Source organism: Cervus elaphus, chromosome 20 (genome assembly GCF_910594005.1).
Source record: "Cervus elaphus chromosome 20, mCerEla1.1, whole genome shotgun sequence".
NCBI lineage: Eukaryota > Metazoa > Chordata > Mammalia > Artiodactyla > Cervidae > Cervus > Cervus elaphus.
Genome location: NC_057834.1, coordinates 110041138 through 110060601, shown reverse-complemented (window position 1 = coordinate 110060601; position 19464 = coordinate 110041138). Strand labels below are relative to the sequence as shown.

Sequence of the window (19464 nt, the reverse complement as noted above, 5' to 3'; positions counted from 1 at the left end):
CTCAAGGAGTCAGGGAAGAGTAGATGACATTTGAACAGAGTCTTAAAGAACAACTTAGCAGTTTTTCCAGGCAGAGGAAATAGCATGTACAAAGGCATGATAATACAGAAATGGATCAGGAAAAATTAACCTATCACGTGTTTAATCAAAGGTCATGACAGTCCCAGAAAGGCAGATGTACACCACACTTAACAGAATCTTTAAAAAAAAATTTTAATTCCTCTGTTAATGTTAACCTTCAGAGAACATACCTTGAATCTTTCTCTAAAAAGTCTTTCTTCTCTTTTCATCCTGTCCTTTTCTAAATTTTTCTTCTTGGTTTTGAAGAAACTCCTAGAAGATGGCAAGAAATGTGCAGGTAGGGTTAAGTGTTACTGTATATAATAAAACTCTTTAATCTTCCAAAGCTATAAACTCATTCTATTTCAGGATATATTCAGGTATAATTATGTGTATAATTTTATACCATCTTATTGTTGCCTCTTCTTTCTCAAATCTACCTGCATACTTGCCTCCAGAGTCATCTTTCTAAAATTTAATTGATCATATCACTCCCTTGCTTAAAACCTTCCGGTCTGTCTCTGCTGCCTCTACTGTAAGATAAAGTCAGATCCCATTGTGTTGTACACAGGGTATTTTATAATCTGGCCCAAGCCCCCTTTTAAGCTGTCCTTTTCCACATAACATTCAAAGTCTACATGGAACATCTTAGAAGGTGGGCTGTCATTTCCATGCCTTTATACCAGGAAACCGCCCTCAAACTTCTCTGAGAACTGGCCATCATCCTGATTAATAAAGGGATAATGAAAGGGTTGCACTAAAATTACACTAAAAAAGAAATCCTTACTTATTGGTAGAGTAAGTTATGGTAAAAAATCATTTAAAAAGGAACAAAGACTCAGACAGGGAGTCAGGAGCACTTTACATTAAACTGAGGAAGTTCCACATGATCAGAGAGGAGTCACTTCCATACTTCACCACATTCTCTCACTCCCACAAAGAAAAAAATAAATATATAAAAATATATAAAGATAAAAATAAAAAGGAACAAAGAATGCATAGAAATTGATACATCAATAATGTTAAACTCAGTATTGCATTTTCAAATTACTCAGTTGAGGAAAACAACTATAATATATCAGTTTGTTGTAAGAAATAAAGCACTAGAAGATTGTTTCCTATGTATAGTCATTAAAATAGTGGGTTTCCCCAATGGCTCAGCGGGTAAAGAATCTGCCTGCAATGCAGGAGACATAGGGTATGTGGGTTTGATCCCTGGGTCTGGAAGATCCCCTGGAGTAGGAAATGGCAACCCACTCTAGCATTCTTGCCTGGAGAATCCCATGGACTGAGGAAAGCTTTTTTTTGGCAGGAGATGGGGAAAGTAAAAAATTTCACTGATATTTCATTTCTTGGAATTTTGTTTTGCTATGCTATGCAAAATTAAAAGATTCTTGCTCCTTGGAAGAAAAGCTATGACAGACCTAGACAGCATATTAAAAAGCAGAGACATCACTTTGCCAACAAAGGTCTGTATAGTCAAAGCTATGGTTTTTCCAATAGTCATGTACAGATGTGAGAGTTGGAACATAAAGAAGGCTGAGCTGAAGAATCAGTGGTTTCAAACTGTGGTGCTGGAGGTGATGGTTAAGAGTCCCCTTGGACAGCAAGGAAATCAAACCAGTCAATCCTAAAGGAAATCAACCCTGAATATTTACTGGAAGGACTGATGCTGAAGCTGAAGCTCCAATACTTTGACCCCCTGATGTGAAGAGCAGGCTCATTGGAAAAGACTCTGATGCTGGGAAGGACTGAGGGCAGGAGGAGAAGGGAGCAACAGAGGATGAGATGGATGGATGGCATCACTGACTCAATGGACATGAGTTTGAGCAAACTCTGGGGGATGGTGAAGGATGGAGAAGCCTGGTGTGCTGCAGTCCATGGTGTTGCAAAAAGTTGGACACGATTGAGTGACTGAACAACAAAATGCAAAAGTAGAAGTGTGATGTTTAAAGGTAGAAAGATGCTTTTCTAGTCTTGAATACATCTTTCCAACTTGGGAAAAGTAAATTACATCAAGTCTAAACTTAAAAACTTAGAGAAGGACCATCCTCCCCTTATGCCATCCTCTGAGTTTAAATTTGGTACAGACTGATGTCTGATTTCTACTTTTCTGGACAGATTTCCCAGAGCAGACAGACTATACAGTGTTTTCAGCTCAGTGACTGTTTAGACAAGGATTTCCCCAAGACATTAAAGTGCCTCAGCTCCTGCCCTAGATCCCAGCAACTGAGAAGACTGAAGCACAGAGCACGAAGCCATCATCAGAGATAGTAAAAAACATCACCTCCCTCCACAGCCACCTAGGAATTTGAATCACATGAATAAAGGATAGATCTTGAGTCAATAAAACATTGTTTTATTTCTAACACTAATGTAGTGATCACTAGAACTATATTGTTATCAATATGTTAGGGAAATCAGCCTTGCTATATGATACCCAGTTTCTCTTGTCAAGGCATCATTCAAGTTCTAAATGGTATATTATTTAAGTTCATTCTTACAGGGAAAAGGTTCCTACAGTGTAGAGGAAGATGGGAAATTTTTCATTCTTTGATAAAAAATGATGGCTAGAATTCTCTTCTTGCTCCCTATCTACCAAAAGCAGGAATGATAAATGTGTGTGACACTTTACATTTTCATATTTTCTTTCTCTTTTAATCCTTTCTGTTGTACTGTAGTATAGATGTTAATATTCTCATTCAGTAGATGGCAATCCAAATATCAAATTTAATAAACTGCCAAGATCACACAGCTAGTAAGACGTATAAACTGCAACAGAAAAGCTGTAGTGTGAGTGCATTTGTATGCTTACCTTTCTGATTCTTTAGCACCTTTTTTCTTTTTTTCTTTCAATGCCAAAAACTTGGGCTTCCAAGATTTTCCTTTATCTTCATCACTGAGAAGAAAAATATTTTGTGCAACTAAATTAAGCTTGAACTAAAGTCTTCATGGAAACATCAATACTTTTTGGGCAACTGTGTTTTACCAAAAAATTAGAAAGTCATCTTGAAGCATGTTTTGATAATCTATGGCAAGGCCAGAGAGTAAATATTTTAGGCTTTGCAAGCCATGCTATCTATTGTAACAATTTGACATTGCCGTTGTGACTATATTCACAAAAACAAGTGTCTGGCCATATCTGGCTCCCAGGCCATAGTTTGCTAATGCCTGATCTGTGGCAATCCACATTTGAAGCCAGAATCTGAAAAATAATAGATATACATATAACTGAATTGCTTTGCTATACACCCAAAACTAACACATTGTAAATCAACTGTACTCCGATATAAAATAAAAATCAAAAAACAAAAAGCAAATTAGAACCCAGAAGCAAGAGATCAACTTGTTCATAATCATACTTTCTCTCCTTTCTGAGCCTTAGTTTCTTCACCTATAGAACATGAATAATAAAATGGACCCTCACTGTGAAACGGGACTATCCCAATTATGTTTAGCAGAAAAGAATGCAGAGTGGAGAGGGTATTAGGGAAGAAACAGTATTTTTGAGCACCTGTGTATCAAGTCTTATGCTTGGCATTTTACATATGTTAACTAATGTGCTTTTTACAGGAAGCATTGCAGCAATCAGTGTTTCATAAAGTTTTACAAAGGGGGAAATAGATGATCTTTGTAACTTATGATGGTCACAGAAAGGGTACTTTGAACCCAGTGACTTTGTATCCAAGTGTGCTTGACAACAAAGTCTACAAGTCTTTGATCATGCTTGTTGCTTTAAAACGTTTCTTCACTTGTTTGGTTGAGTCACTCAGCCATGTCCAACTCTTTGGGACCCCATGGACTGCAGCACGCCAGGCCTCCCTGTCCATCACCAACTCCCAGAGTTTAACCAAACTCATGTCCATTGAGTCGGTGATGCCACCCAACCATCTCATCCTCTGTTGTCCCCTTCTCCCACCTTCAATCTTTCCCAGCATCAGGGTCTTTTCAAATGAGTCAGCTCTTAGCATCAGGTGGCCAAAGCATTGGAGTTTCAGCTTCAACATCAGTCCTTCCAATGAACACTCAGGACTGATCTCCCTTAGGATGGACTGGTGGGATCTCCTCGCTGTCCAAGGGACTCTCAAGAGTCTTCTCCAACACCACAGTTCAAAAGCATCAATTCTTCAGCGCTCAGCTTTCTTTATAGTCCAAGTCTCACATCCATACATGACTACTGGAAGAAACAGCCTTGACTATACAGACTTTTGTTGACAAAGTAATGTCTCTGCTTTTTAATATGCTGTCTAGGCGGGTCATAACTTTCCTGCCAAGGAGTAAGCATCTTTTAATTTCATGGCTGCAGTCACCATCTGCAGTGATTTTGGAGCCCAAAACAATAAAGTCTGCCACTATTTCCCTATCTAATTGCCATGAAGTGATGAGACAGGATGACATGATCTTAGTTTTCTGAATGTTGAGCTTTAAGCCAATTTTTAACTCTCCTTTCACTTTCATTAAGAGGTTCTTTAGTTCTTCACTTTCTGCTATAAGGGTGGTGTCATCTGCGTCTCTGAGGTTATTGATATTTCTTCTGGCAGTCTTGATCCCAGCTCATGCTTCATCCAGCCAAGCATTTCTCATGATGTACTCTGCGTATAAGTTAAATAAGCAGGGTGACAATATACAGCCTTGACGTACTCCTTTTCCTATTTGGAACCAGTCTGTTGTTCCATGTCCAGTTCTCATTGTTGCTTCCTGACCTGCATACAGATTTCTCAAGAGGCAGGTCAGGTGGCCTGGTATTGCCATCTCTTTCAGAATTTTCCAAAGTTTATTGTGATCCAGACAGTCAAAGGCTTTGGCATAGTCAATAAAGCAAAAATAGAGATTTTTCTGAAACTCTTGCTTTTCCGATGATCCAGCGGATGTTGGCAATTTATATGTTCATCACTGATGTGAGCAAAACTGACCCTTTGTCGATCATTTGTATGTATGTGGTGTCTGCACATCAGAACACAGTAACCCTTCACTGGGTAAATTATAACCACAAGGTTACTATGTCAGAGGAATTTAGAAAGTTCTCAGTGACACTGTGTCACCATTCCCTTCAGATTATGGTCCAAGTGCCTAACAGAATACCAAGGACTCAGTATCTAACCAGCATTAAAGATGCAGCCTAGGAATATGAGATTAACAGATACAGACTACTATATGTAAAACAGACAAGCAACAAGGATATACTGTATAGCATAGGGAATTATATTCCGTATAATACCCTGAAATGGAACATAATCTGAAAAAAATAAACTGGATCACTGTGCTGTACATTTGAAACTAACACAATATTGTAAGTCAACTATAGTTCAATAAAATAGAAAGATGCAGCTTGGCCAAGGCTTTCAAGAACTTGCCTAGGGCTCTTGCCTAGAAGGCTTTCCAGGACTTGCCTAGGGATCTCCCATCACTCTTTGCTCAAGGTCCATTGCCTTTGGAGTCTATAACAAGGAGCTCAGCAGTTTCTTTGGTTCGCAAAAGATGGGATCCAGACAAGCATTCCAGATGTATCTACTACAAGCTCATCACAATGCTAGGCAGAGAGGAAGTATTCAGTGAGAATTCATGCATGGACTTGTTAGGAAGGAGCCATAGCTATGTGGGCAGGGAATAGGCAAAGCAAATACCTACTGAACAGTTTGTTTTCTTTACTGATTATAAAGCAGTGTATTCTGGGTATTTAAAAAACTGGAAGCAGAACTAGAAGAAAGACAAATTAAGCATAATCTGACCTCTCAAAGGTCCAAATTTCCTTCTGAACATTTTCTAAGCACTTTTAGAAACTGAATTGTGATCAAAACTGTATACATAATTTTGCATTCTGCTATTTTTCAGTTATAGTGAGAGCATTTACCCATGTCACTGGAAACTATTTTACATACACTTAAGTGGTCATGTTGACTAATATTCCTAGTGAATTTGGGTTGTATTACACATTTCCTTTTATATACAGCCCTGAGATAGACATTCTATATATAATTTTAATGTTTCCTTTATTTTTTACTAGAGCTAATTGCTTGTAGCAGAATTACAGAAAGGGTTTGGGCATTGTAGATATATAGTACCATATTGTTCTTCTGGAAGAGTCATAACAATTTTTACCCCTGCTAGCCATGTGACCATTATGGTCAACTCTTTGCCTCTCTGCAACTTGTTTTAGCTTTTATAGGGATCTAGTTAGAGAGCTTAATGAATTTGACAGGACAAGGATTGCTTTTTTGTCATATCACAGGTTAAGAAACTAAGATTCAGAGAAGTAAGATGACATGCCATAGGCCCCACTAGTACCAGATTGTAGAAGCTGTTCCAGTGTCCTTTTCAGGATCCCCCTCTCCTTCCTTTCCTTGGTGACTCTCTAGGAGAAATTCTAGTGAACAAAAGAAGATGAAAAGCAGAGGTCTGGATTATCTAGCAACAATTTAATCCAGAGTTGTTTAGGCATCTCTTCAACCTAATACCTACCAGGACATGACATACAAACTACCCAAGCTTACAAGAACTCAGATATCATCTTCCGTCTCCCTCCTCATCCCAAATTGTGCTGTTTTCCATCAGTGTTCCATCTGCTACAAATGTCTTTAATAATTGATTCATCTGAGGCCATACTACAGAAGATATACTCTATCACATGAAGTAGAAATTGGTCAGGTTTCGATAGGCTTAAGTGACTTGGTAAGTATCATTTAATCATAAAGTATCTTCATTTTTTCACCATCTCAGAACATATTTTGATCATTATTCCATCTGAGCGACTTTAATAATATTCTAATAAATATTTTGCTTCCAACCTTCCCTCTAAAGCTTTCTGCAGAAGGATCTAGGTCGAGTTACTCTTCCTAAAGTGTGACTCTAATTATATTGTCCTCTTGACCATAGTTCTGGACTCCCTTATTTGGCAGTGAAAGTGTTAATCACTCAGTCGTGTCTGACTCTGTGACCCCATGGACTACAACCTGCCAGACTCCTCTATCTGTGGAATTCTCTAGGCAGGAATACTGGGGTGGGTTGCCATGACCTCCTTCAGGGGATCTTCCCAATCCAGTGATTAAACCAGTGTCTCCTGCAGCAGGAGGATTCTTTACCCACTGAGCCACCTGGGAAGCCCTATTTGGCAATCGGGCAAAAGAATTTTCTATAAATAGGGCTCTCCCAATACAAAACTACTAGGTCCTGGATAAAGGTTGTCTGTGTGTGTGTGTTTGTTTTTAACAAATTGCTATACTTTGCCCTTGTATTAAGTCCTGCATACTATATTCTAATAACCCCCAGCAAATAAATTGAAACTAGACAGAGCAGTAAGCAATATGCAAAGCACAGAAGACAAGTCTGTCCTGAGGAAAATGCTGTCAGCACCACGATATTTCAGAAGATTAAACTTTACGTCAAGAGTAAGGTAGGAGTTAAGACAGGTCATTATATTAGATTTTTTTTTTAAAAGCCAATTCAGCTATATTTTATTTATACAAGACACGGTGAAGAAGAATATGGAAATCAGAAAGAAGCTAAAAAATGTATACTAGGGAAATACTAACTAAAAGATCAAGATAAAGATCATGAAAGATCAAGATAAAGTATCACTAGGAAATTAGCTTAGTGTGGCAGTGAAGAAAATGGATTGGGAGTCCAGTTGCCAGGGTTTGAATCCTTATTGGCTATGAGCTTGGGCAAATAACCTAACCTCTGTGTCTCCACCTCTTTTTTTTTTTGTAAGGATGGACTTCTATTTTTCGTTGAAAGTCTTGAGGACTACAAATTACAAGCTGAAAGTAGATCACTATGTAGAAACGTAGTGAATACATTTTGCCTGTGTATAAAAGCTTTATCACTACAATACTGTAAAGTAATTAGCTTCCAACTAATAAAAATAAATGGAAAAAAATAAAATATAAAGAAGAAAAAGCTTTATTAAAGTCATTCTTTTAATAATTTCACCCCATTCACAATGGTATAAGTTTTAAAATGCTCTTCTTCATAAGGTTATTATACCTTTATTTCAAAGTATATTACATGTTATTCCCTCAAGATAAACTTTTAAACACCAAATTCTTGGCTCATTAGAATGGTACCTGTGAAAGGATAATTCCCACTCAGTCTGTGATGGCATTATTCCAAGTTTGTTTCTTTCACCAATCAAAAAAGCTTTCAAAATATTCACTTTTAATATGAAGTCTTTCCACCAAAAAGTGTGGCCACATTTTGTTTTCTTACAACTCCAATTTTATATTCCAGGGCTCTCCTCCATCTCCTGCCAAGTTAACATTTCCTGCTCATAACACCACTTTCCTGATCACGTGACTCATGGTCCAGTGAAGCTTCCCAAACACACATGTCTTCCATTTACACAGCTGTCCACCTCTCTCCCACAGCAGACCATCCCCACTTCTCTCTCTCAACCCCCGATCTCCAGCTGACAAAATGTTTCCTCTCCTTGGTTGCTTGCTTCAGCTTGGCACAGACTTTCCGGATCCCCTAAAAATGGAAATGTCTGCCTATTTTGACCTTAAATCATTTTGCAAATTTTTTGAAAGCAGGTCTTTCTTTGTTAACCCTTTTAACAAACTATCTTTTGGTATGAGGCCACATGATACATTGGATTAGAAAGCCAAGGCCCCACCTCAGGAAGTTTCCATCTAGAGGAGGAGACAGGGAAGAAATAAGACCAATACAACTGTGAAAAGAATGTTCTGATAAAAAGAGGTACATAACCCAAAATAGGTTAAGCTCAGAGAGCTTTTGCTTCCTGGGGAAAGCAAAATTTGAATTCAGGTGTAAATAATAAACGATAAAGTACTCAGCCAAGCAAAAAGCATGGCAAAGTGTGTTATGGGTAGAACAATTCTTTCCTTCTTAAATTCTAACCTCCTTGGAAAGCCTTTCCCCAGATATCTATCTACCCTAAAATGACTATCAGCCTCCTCTCAATACACATAGCATATCCCCAGTCTCTTTCAAAATATCCAAAGCAATCAAATTCCTATGTTTAATTATCCATCATTTATTTATCTCTCTCTCCAATCAGAAAGGAATAGGAATTATAACTGTCTGTCCACTGCTTTATACCCACCACTTAGCACAGTGCCTGGCATATAGTACCTGCTCAGTAAATATTTGTTGGATGAATTGAAGCAGTTGGAGCAAACATGAAAATTTAGACATGCTGGATAGCGTGATGAGTTCAAGGACCACCCAGAGAATACAGTATGGATGCAGCACAAGAATAATGGGGGAGTGGCAAGTACAGTTGAGGCTGAGAGTTTGCCAGGGCTGCATCAATAATGACTTTTATGTTTTCTTAAGCAGTTTGGATTTCATTCGGCCATTGCAGTAATGCAGCTGAGAAACAATCGGTGCCTGCCTGTGGCTGGCAGTGAGGATGGGATGCAGGAACACTTTGATAGGTTTGAGTTGTTTAGGCTTTGAGAACACTGGTTCTGCCAGGCGGTGCTTGCCATCCTCCATAGGAGGTTATTAAATAAGGGTTGTATTGAAAGGAGTTTCAAGCCTATAGATTCAAAGGTAAGAAGCAAAGCTCCAGTGAGTTTTGAAACACCTACCACCATTAGGTCATCGGTATTATTCATTGTTCCCCCTTCCTAGGGGAAGCAATATATTACAACTTGACTTTTCACCCAGTAACCAAGGATCTAAAGAGATGGCCCTCTGACCATAGTTAACAAAACATCAGGAAATGGGTTAAACACCAGCAGAGATGACCAATGCAGTAAATTGACTTACTCTGGCTGTTTTCCATTTATGGCCACATCATCGTAGATAATAACTTCCTGAGACCTAAGGTCTAGGGTCAAGATAGGATAAAAATAGTCTTGTTATTTGATACAGTTTATACAGTCTCTGACTTTCCAAATTATACACAATTACTTAATTATCCACATGTATCTCTGAGCCTGTTTTATCAAAATCTGATCATAGACTATAGATAGGCTGAAAGGATCAAGAAACAAAAAAAGAATCCATTTGGGAAAAATTCAACTGAGGATTAAAAAAGAGATGTCCTGGTATCTCACATGCATAAATATTTATATCAATTTCATTTCATGCAGATTTATAAAAAATATGAGTTGCTGAAGGGATCATTTTACACTGGGTTCCCATCAACCTGGAACTGGACAAAGACATTAAACTGCTAGAACAAAGGGCTGAATTTCAGGGGAAAAGACCAACTTAATAGACAGTAATGTTGATTTTTCTTCCATGGTTTTTATTTCAAACCATTGACAACTGCTTCTTTATAATAATCTTGTGTAAAATTGAATCTAACTTAGTACATAATCATAATTAGACATTTTCAGTTTAGGATATTCACATTCCTTGGTGCTCTCTACATAGAACTCCATAACATTCAAGTGACTCACCACTTGAACTAGTTAGAAAACTTTTGGCATAATTATTCACAATTCATGTTCAATTATTCATAAATTTGGATGGAGGTAAAATGCATGTCTGTTCTAAGTAGACTTAAAAAAAAAAATAGACCAAGGATTATTTTGGGAGATGTAATTATACCAGGTTTATATAATTAGTCGTTATTTAGTGCAGCAAGCTCATATTTGTGGAATATAAAATACACTCTAATTGCCAAGTCAGAGTAAAATCAAAGTAGCCACTATCACTGGAGCCCATAAACTAAACCTAACAAACAACGAAACACATTACCCTCTCTCATTGACACATTCAACTTACAGACTGTGACTGAGAGTGAGCACATTATATGTCAGGCACTATGCTAATTTGTGCACTATTGCTTTTATAGCAAAGCAAACAATATTCTAGTGACTCACCCTTGATTCAATTAGTATGTATACTGGAAAGTGTTCATGTTCAAATTACTGTGTCTTAATTCGGGTGAGCTGACTGTGGTAAAATGTAAAATGCACACACTTTGTGTATTCGGAGACTTGAGTACAAATCCCAGGTCACTAAAATATGGATGTTAGTCGAGAGTCTTCCTACAAAGGGATAATGCATCTATTTCTTAGGTGTTAATGGGCGCCTGGTCTTTAGGAGGCACTTGAGAAATGTCACCCATCTTCCCCAAAGTAATACTATGATGTAAAATAGCTTCCTTGATTTTAATGTATCAGTTTTTCATTACATGTGGAATTCAGGGAGGATTACTACTTCTTTCTCAGACTGAAAATGTCAGTGCTGAGTAATTTTGTTCCAGCAATAAGCGAATGTCACTTACCTAAATCAGGCAGCGAAAGGGAAAATGCCCTGTTAATTGACAAAAGACACAAAGGGTTAAGGGAAAAGCCATATTCCGAAATGTTCATTGATACATCTCAAACAACACAGTGATGACTAGGTTTCTTGATTTGGATGCTTTTGGGGGGAAAATGTCAATATGAAGCAAACCTTCCCTGCAGCTTTATTCTGAGCGCCTCTCCCTCTCCTGTAAATGGGCTCATTTACCCCAGTGACTGTCCTTACCCACTTTCCTAACGGGGCAGCCTCAGGCTCTCCCATAGCCCTTCTCTGTCCATAGGGTCCTGTTTCTCCCTTCTAACCCGCCAGGGTGCCAATCAGATACATCCACTGTGTGGGACACAAGGTAAGAGAGATGACCCTCTGGAGACGCTGGACAGGTTTAACCAGGGGGGTGACTTAAGGGGAGAATTCCAGGCCAGGTGGAAACGGAAGATGGTAAATGTGCCAAGTAGGGGAGGACACTTGGCTAAGTAGATTGTCCAGTTTTCCTCAAATCTCATAGTTAAGGAGATCACATGGAAGGAAGTACGACGTGGTAGAAAAAAAATTCATGTGTTTTAAGCAGTTCATGTAAGCTCAGTCCTATAGGCCTGGGGACAAAAGGTAAACAAAGTTCTGTGATATCTTAGTATGTCTCCATGGCAATAATTGAAAATTTAAGGCAAAGAGGCAAATTTTGGCAAAATTTAAGGGGAAAAAAATCTCTTCAGACCTTACTAAAAATGGCAGATTTTCCCCTGAATGTAGTGAATTTATCTCTATAGAGGTGTGCAGACACAGAGATTTGGCCTCTTAGGAAGAGCTGCAGAGAAGCTTGTGTAGTAGGTTGGACTAGGTAATATGGACCCTTCTTACCCTGAGATTCTCTGACTGCAAGGAAAAGGATTTCTTGTCATAGATCTTACCAGATTTGCACAGGATGTTTGGAAACACAGAAGAGAAACCGGTCATACAGGTTTGGGATTCACGGAATGCATCCCAGAAGGGATAATATCTGACCAAATTTTAAGAGAAAGCTAGAACTCTGACGAAGACAGAGAAGCGCAGATGCATTTCAGACCTATGGATGTCATGGTTAAAGGCAAGCAGGCATGAAACACCAGGGTTTACACATCGGCTGTGTGTCATGGGGGAGAGCTGAGAGTAAATCTGAGTAAGATGGAGCTGGACAAGTAGCAAGGGGACTGCCATAATAGTATTTACTTGCAATGAAAAAGGATTGGATATTTGTTCTAAAAGTCATAAACAGTCACTGAATAGTTCTAAGGAAAAGGAAATCGCATTTACATGTAAAAAACATCAGCATTCTCACCTGGATTTAATTTTTAAGGGGCTGCAGGCACCATGCTAATAATTTTTGTCAGAGACATCTAACCTGCTAAGTAAGTTATGCCTTTAAGGGTCTCACCAGCCACTAGAACTAGATTCTGTCTTCCATGTTTAGGACTGTTTAGAATTTGTAAACCTCATATACTATAAAAATCTCTTGGTAGATCTAGATCCAACATACAATTAGACTTAAATTCATGTTACTTCAAGGTTTTATAATTGAAAAGAACTTCAAGGTAAAATAACAAATTCCATGTCAATATATGCAGTGACCTGGGGCAAATTATTTTACCATCCCCTGCCCTCATAAAATACAGATCTATGTCTATGTTTCTCTCCCTCCCTCTCTGAAGTGCCTTCAGAGACCACACAATCTCCTATTATATGCTAAAAGAAACTTGGTCCCTATGGATGCAAAGTGGAAGTGACTTGCCCATGGTGGTACACTGAAAAAAGGGAAGAGCTGAAACTAGAATCCGGAATCGAGGCGTCGAGTCTCATTCTCCTACCCGTGAATTGTAACCTTCCCAATTCCCATCGGTAATTAGCTAGGGAGAACTTGGAGGGTCCCTTCCAGAGCTAAGACTGAGACACATGGACCATTCAGCTGAAAAGTTCATCTCCCTTCTCCACACACTACCTCTCTCAAGAGAGGCACATTAGAATATGGAAGTATAGACAAAAACCACTGGAACCTGTAGGACTGAGAAAGCATAAAAGAATGTAATTAATAACGTAATGCTCAGTAGTAACAACAGGAATATATGCCAAGGATGATGAGGAAGTTCCTTTCCTGGACTTTTTAAGACTTTCCCTCTACCTTTGTTCACAATCTTCCCTTGTCAATTTTTTCAAAAAGGGCACTGTCACTTTCTCACTAGCAAGTGTGTGTGTGTGAGTCACTCAAATACTGGCAAGGAGGAGGTAGGTGATACCCAGGGCTGTGGTTTTCGCTTCTGGTACCCCTTTCACTAGAATGACAGGAAGGAGACCATCAGCTGTGTAACTACCAGGCTGGCACTGCTAATCCTCTCCTAGAAAAAGAAATAAAAAGGGACTTTTTACCTTATATTTTCTCTTGAATTGATTTTCTTCACCTTAAGTCTATGTTTTTCTTTCTTGAAGAATCTCTGCAGTCTTTTAAGTGATGCTTTTCCATCTGAACTAAGAGGAATCAAAATATAAATAACACATAAACATAAACAAACACATAACCACATAAACATATTTACAAACATAAATACTGTCTGAGAGAGTACTGGGGATGGGAAGCTGCTGTAGTGAAAACGATCAGAGACTTCAGCCTCTGTACTATTAATAAAGCACACCCACTCAAGGAAGAGCAGGAAAATGCCTTGTCAACCCCTATGTTCTTTTTTTAGATGCTGATAGGAATTAGCACATACCAGCTATGAAGGAAATTATTATATTTCAATACAAACTCTCACCTACTCCAAATGGTCTTTATAGAGTTTATGGAGCAAAGTCTTCCTTTTAGAAGTCATGGCTCAGGAACCCATACATTAGTGAAATTCTTGGCTCCGGAAATTCATATCACTGATCTTTAACTTATGGGATGATAATATAACAGTGATGCCACATTGACTGCCTGCTTGATGATTAAAATTTTTCCAAATACATCCTGATTTTCAGGGGTGGGGGAAAGGTTAGAGAAAGTGGATGATACACCCACATCACCCCACCCAGCATAAATGCCCTATTTTCCTTTCAGCCTTCAAACTTCTTGCTTTTGACTGCTGCTATTTTCCTTCCTACAATGTGCCCCTAATAACTGAATTTGATTAATAATCCCCATTTGAGCAAATATTGATAACACTGAATTATTACATATTAAATTAAGCCCCAATCCCAGAGATAGCCTCATTAGCTTGAAAAGACACAGGTAAATCATAACCATTGATTTCTTCCTGGAAAAAAACTGAAGCATTTTATTGCTATTTATTTATTCTTTCTCACTTACTCCCTAATGCAATATCAAAGTCTTCTACTTGGGGAGATGTACATTTTCTCAAAAGAAAAAGCAACATGCTTAAAAGTTATAAGATATGATTATATACAATTACAAATACCCTACTGGTAACAGTATTTTATTACAACAGCTTATCTCCACTGTCTATGAAAATTTTCCCTAAAGATGGGGTAGGTCGTGATAGAGGTCACTTCTTAAACTTCGGTTTTCCTAGACTAGCAGGAAATACCCTTAGGTATGAAGCCAACAAAAAGAGAAACTTGCTCTATCTTTGGGTAGTTGCTCTTTGTTTTGTAGACATCTTCACACATTTCTTCACTATTTTCTTTTGAAATTAAAAAATATTTATAATGGCAGTGATACAGATTCATACTTCACACAAAATTATGGATACCTACCAGCTGCTGGGTACTCTGATCTTTTGTTTGTGAAATAGTTTTTATGGCAACATAGGCACATGTCTTTACAAGCAGGTGGTAAAATTAAATAAACTCTATAAAGTGTGTAAAAACAAAAATTAATATTTGTTTCTACCCTGTTTCCAAGTTCTCATTTAGTGAGAGAAAGTTAATTTATTAACAGATTCCTTCCTTGGCCCTCCCCCTTTGCATATTTTACATATAACAATCAGTCTACTAAGCACCAGACATTGTGCTGAATGCTGGAGAAGTAATGGAGACAACCAGACATATCTTGAACAATCTTCCTCCTCATAGCATGGCTTTCACCTAATCCAACACATAGGCTTAAAATACACAGATATACTTTGAATCTACCCTGGCAATGGAGGATTTTCAAGTTCAGAGCTTGATTCACATTGAGTTTAGGAGAGTCACTTAACTTCTCTATGCCTCAATTTCCTTTTTTAAAAATGAGAGTACTGTGTTTAATGATCTCTAGACTGCTTCTCCATCTCTGACATTCTAAGAAGGACAAAACAAAAAAACAGTAGCATTTGATTATCCCTCCTCCATTACCTTTTCATTCATTTAAAAAATATTTTTTTAATGTCTTAACATGTGCCTGGCATTATGACATGGGTCAGGAAAAATGGTAAGTGCAAAGAAGAAAATCATCTAAGAGGGAAGACAGCTAATAAAGAATCACATAAATATAGAATTATTAATAACTGTGACAAGTGCTATTAAAGAAAGGGTAATGGTAATACTATAAGACTACATACCTAGGAGAATATTCCCTAGGGAATAATGACTGAGCTGAGATCAGAAGAAATATTAAGAGTCACTTAAAGGGGGCACAGAAGAGGAAAGAACATTCCAGGAAGAGGGAGTAGCATATGCAAACACTCTGCAGTGGGAGCTTAGCAAGTCAGAGAAGTTAAAAGGTCACCATGACTGCATCTCAAAGATGAAGACTGAGTATGTGTGAGAAGAGGCTGGAGGGGTAGATAGGGACACTTAAGTCCTCCATACCATGTTAAGGTCAATTGTAAAAGTATTGGGAATATACTACAAAGCTACATTAATCAAAAGAGTATGGTACTGGCACAAAAACAGACACACAGATCAATGGAACAGAATAGAAAGCTGAAAAACAAACCCACACACTTATGGTCCATTAATTGATGATGAAGAAGGCAAGAATATGCAATGGAGAAAAGACAGTCTTTTCAATAAGTGGTGCTGAGAAAACTAGAAGAAAACATAGGCTCTTTGACATAAGTCTTAGCAATGTATTTTTGGATCTGTCTCCTCAGGCAAGGGAAACAAAAGCAAAAACAAATAAATGGGAGCTAATCAAACTTAAAAGCTTTTGCATGGCAAAGAGAAACATTAACAAGACAAAAAGACCACCTACTAAATGGGAGAAGATATTTGCAAATGATATGTCTGATAAGGGATTAATATCCAAAATATATAACAAGCACTTACAACTCAATATCAAAAAAAAAAATGCAACCCAATTAAAAATGAACAGAAGGCCTAAATAGACATCTTTGCAAAGAAGACAAACAGATAGCCAATAGGCACAAGAAAAGATGCTCAGTATCACTGATCATCAAGGAAATGCAAATCAAAAGCACAGTGAGATATCACCTCACATCAGTCAGAATGGCTATTGTTAAAAAGATGGCAAAAGATGTTGGTGAGGATGTGGAGGGAAGGGAACCCTCACACTGTTGGTGGGAATGTAAATTGCTACCACTACTATGAAAAACAGTATGGAGTTTCCTCAAAAAATTAAAATTAAAACTGTTGTAGAGTTCAGCAATTCCACTCGGGTATACATCTGAAGAAGATGAAGACACCTAATTCAAAAAGATATATGGACCCTAATGTTCATAGCAACATTATTTACAATGGCCAAGATATGGAAGCAACCTCAGAATCCATAAACAGATGAATGGATAAAGAAGATGTAGGGTACACACTTACACATAAGAATACTAAGCCATTAAAAAGAATGAAATTTTGCCATTTTCAGCAACATGGATGAACTTGGAGAATATTATGCTTAAACATAACAGAGAAAGACAAATACTGTATGTTTTCACTTACATGTGGAGTCTCTGAAATAAAAAGCAAAAGAATGAAACAGACTTGCAGATACAGAGAGCCAATGGTTACCGACCTGCCTGTAAGTGTTGGAGGGCCTCCAGTAGAGGTGTGAGTCAGCAGGGAGCTGCCACAGGGACAGGGGCACTGGCAGCAGCAGGGTCCTGGGAGGCATGCTGTGTGGCATAAATTCTCTTGGAGGAGGTCACCATTAGCCCTACCATAGAGCTGCTGGGTGGGTGACCCACACACTGGAGAACAAGTATAACAAAGTGCTCTTACTGTTGAAGGTTCTAGGCACCACATCAGACTCCCTGACCTGGGGATCTGGCAAAGGGACTGGAAATCCCCAGGGAATCGGAAGGTCAGCAGGATTTGATTACAGAACTTCCACAGGATTGGGGGAAACAGGGGCTCTTGGAGGGCATAAACAAAACCTTGTGTGCACCAGGACCCAAGGGAAAGGAGCAGTGCCCCATAAGAGACTAAGTCAGACCTGCCTGTGAGTGTTTGGGGATCTCCTGCAGAGGCATGACCTGCGATGGGGTCAGCGGCAGCAGCCGTACTGGGAGGCGTGGCGTGTTGCCATAAGTCCTCTTGGAGGATGCCGCCATTAGCCCCACCATAGAGCCTCTAGCTCTAACATAGAGATTGCAGTCTCCCAGGACTGGGTCACCTCAGGCCAAACAACTAACAGGGAAGGAGCACAGCCCCACCCCTCAGCAGAAAACTGGATTAAAGATTTACTGAACATGGCCCTGCCCACCCGAGCAAGACCCAGTTTCCCCAACAGCCTGTCCCTCCCATCAGGAAGCTTGCACAAGCCTCTTATCCATCAGAGGGCAGACAGAAGAACTATAATCCCGTGGCCTCCAGAACAAAAACCACAATCACAGAAAACTAACCAAAACAATCACATGGATCACAGACTTGTGTAACTCAATGAAACTATGAAATATGCCATTCAGGGCCACCCAAGACAGGTCATGGTGGAGAGTTCTGACAAAATGTGGTCAACTGGAGAAGGGAATGGCAAGCCAGTATTCTTGCCTTGAGAACCCTCATGAACAGTATGAAAAGGCAAAAAGATATGACAGCAGAAGATGAGTCCCCCAGGTCAGTAGGTGTCCAATATGCTACTGGGGAATAGTGGAGAAATAGCTCCAGAAAGAATAAAGAAGCTGAGCCAAAGTGGAAATGATCCCCAGTTGTGGATGCGTCTGGTGGTGAAAGTAAAGTCAAATGCTGTGAAGAACAATTTGCATAGGAACCTGGAATGTTACGTCCATGAATCAAGGTAAATTGGATGTGGTCAAGTAGGATATGGCAAGAGTGAACATTGATGTTTTAGGAATCAGTGAACTAAAATGGATGGGAATGGGTGAATTTAATTCAGATGACCATTATATCTACTACTGCGGGCAAGAATTCTTGAGAAGAAATGAAGTACCCCTCATAGTCAAGAAAAATAGTCCAAAATGCATTACTTGCATGCAATCTCAAAAATGACAGAATGATCTCGGTTTGTTTCCAAGGCAAACCATTCAACATCACAGTAATCCAAGTCTATGCCCCAACCACTGATGCTGAAAAGCTGAAGTTGCATGGTTCTATGAAGACCTACAAGACTTCTGGAATTAATACCCAAAAAAGATGTTCTTTTCATCGTAGAGGATTGGAATGCAAAAGTAGAAAGTCAAGAGGTACCTGGAGTAACATTCAACTTTGATCTTGGAGTACAAACTGAAGCAGGGCAAAGACTAAAGGAGTTTTGCCAAGAGAATGTACTGGTCATAGCAAACACCCTCTTCCAATAACACACGTGATGGCTCTACACATGGATATCACCGGATGGTGAATACCGAAATCAGATTGATTATATTCTTTGCAGCCAAAGATGGAGACGTTCTATACAGTCAGCAAAAACAAGACCTAGAGCTGATTGTGACTCAGATCATGAACTCCTTATTGCAAAATTCAGGCTTAAATTGAAGAAAAGTAGGGAAAACCACTCGACCATTCAGGTATGATCTAAATCAAATCCCTTATGATTATACAGTGAAAGTGATAAATAGATTCAAGGGATTAGATTTGATAGAGTACCTGAAGAAATATGGATGGAGGTTCATAATTTTGTACAGGAAGTAGTGACCAAAACCACCCCAAGGAAAAAGAACTGAAACAAGGCAAAATGGTTTCCTGAGGAGGCCTTACAAATAGCTGAGAAGAGAAGAGAAGTGGAAGGCAAAGAAGAAAGGGAAGGATACACCCAACTGAACTCAGAGTTCCAGAGAACAGCAGGAAGAGATAAGAAAGCCTTCTTAAGTGAATAATGCAAAGATA

The 19464-nt window shown here is 38.8% G+C and overlaps 1 protein-coding gene across 1 annotated transcript in view; it reads right to left on the bottom strand.

The window, feature by feature from the left end:
• FYB2 (FYN binding protein 2) overlaps positions 1–19464 on the bottom strand; it is a 127928-nt gene that overhangs the window by 6552 nt on the left and 101912 nt on the right. The window contains exons 12-16 of the mRNA XM_043876370.1: positions 13681–13779; positions 11264–11292; positions 9793–9853; positions 2876–2959; positions 252–333 (exon numbers count right to left, since the gene is read on the bottom strand). Coding sequence (XP_043732305.1) covers positions 252–333; positions 2876–2959; positions 9793–9853; positions 11264–11292; positions 13681–13779 — 355 coding nt within the window. The remainder of the gene's footprint in view (positions 1–251; positions 334–2875; positions 2960–9792; positions 9854–11263; positions 11293–13680; positions 13780–19464) is intronic.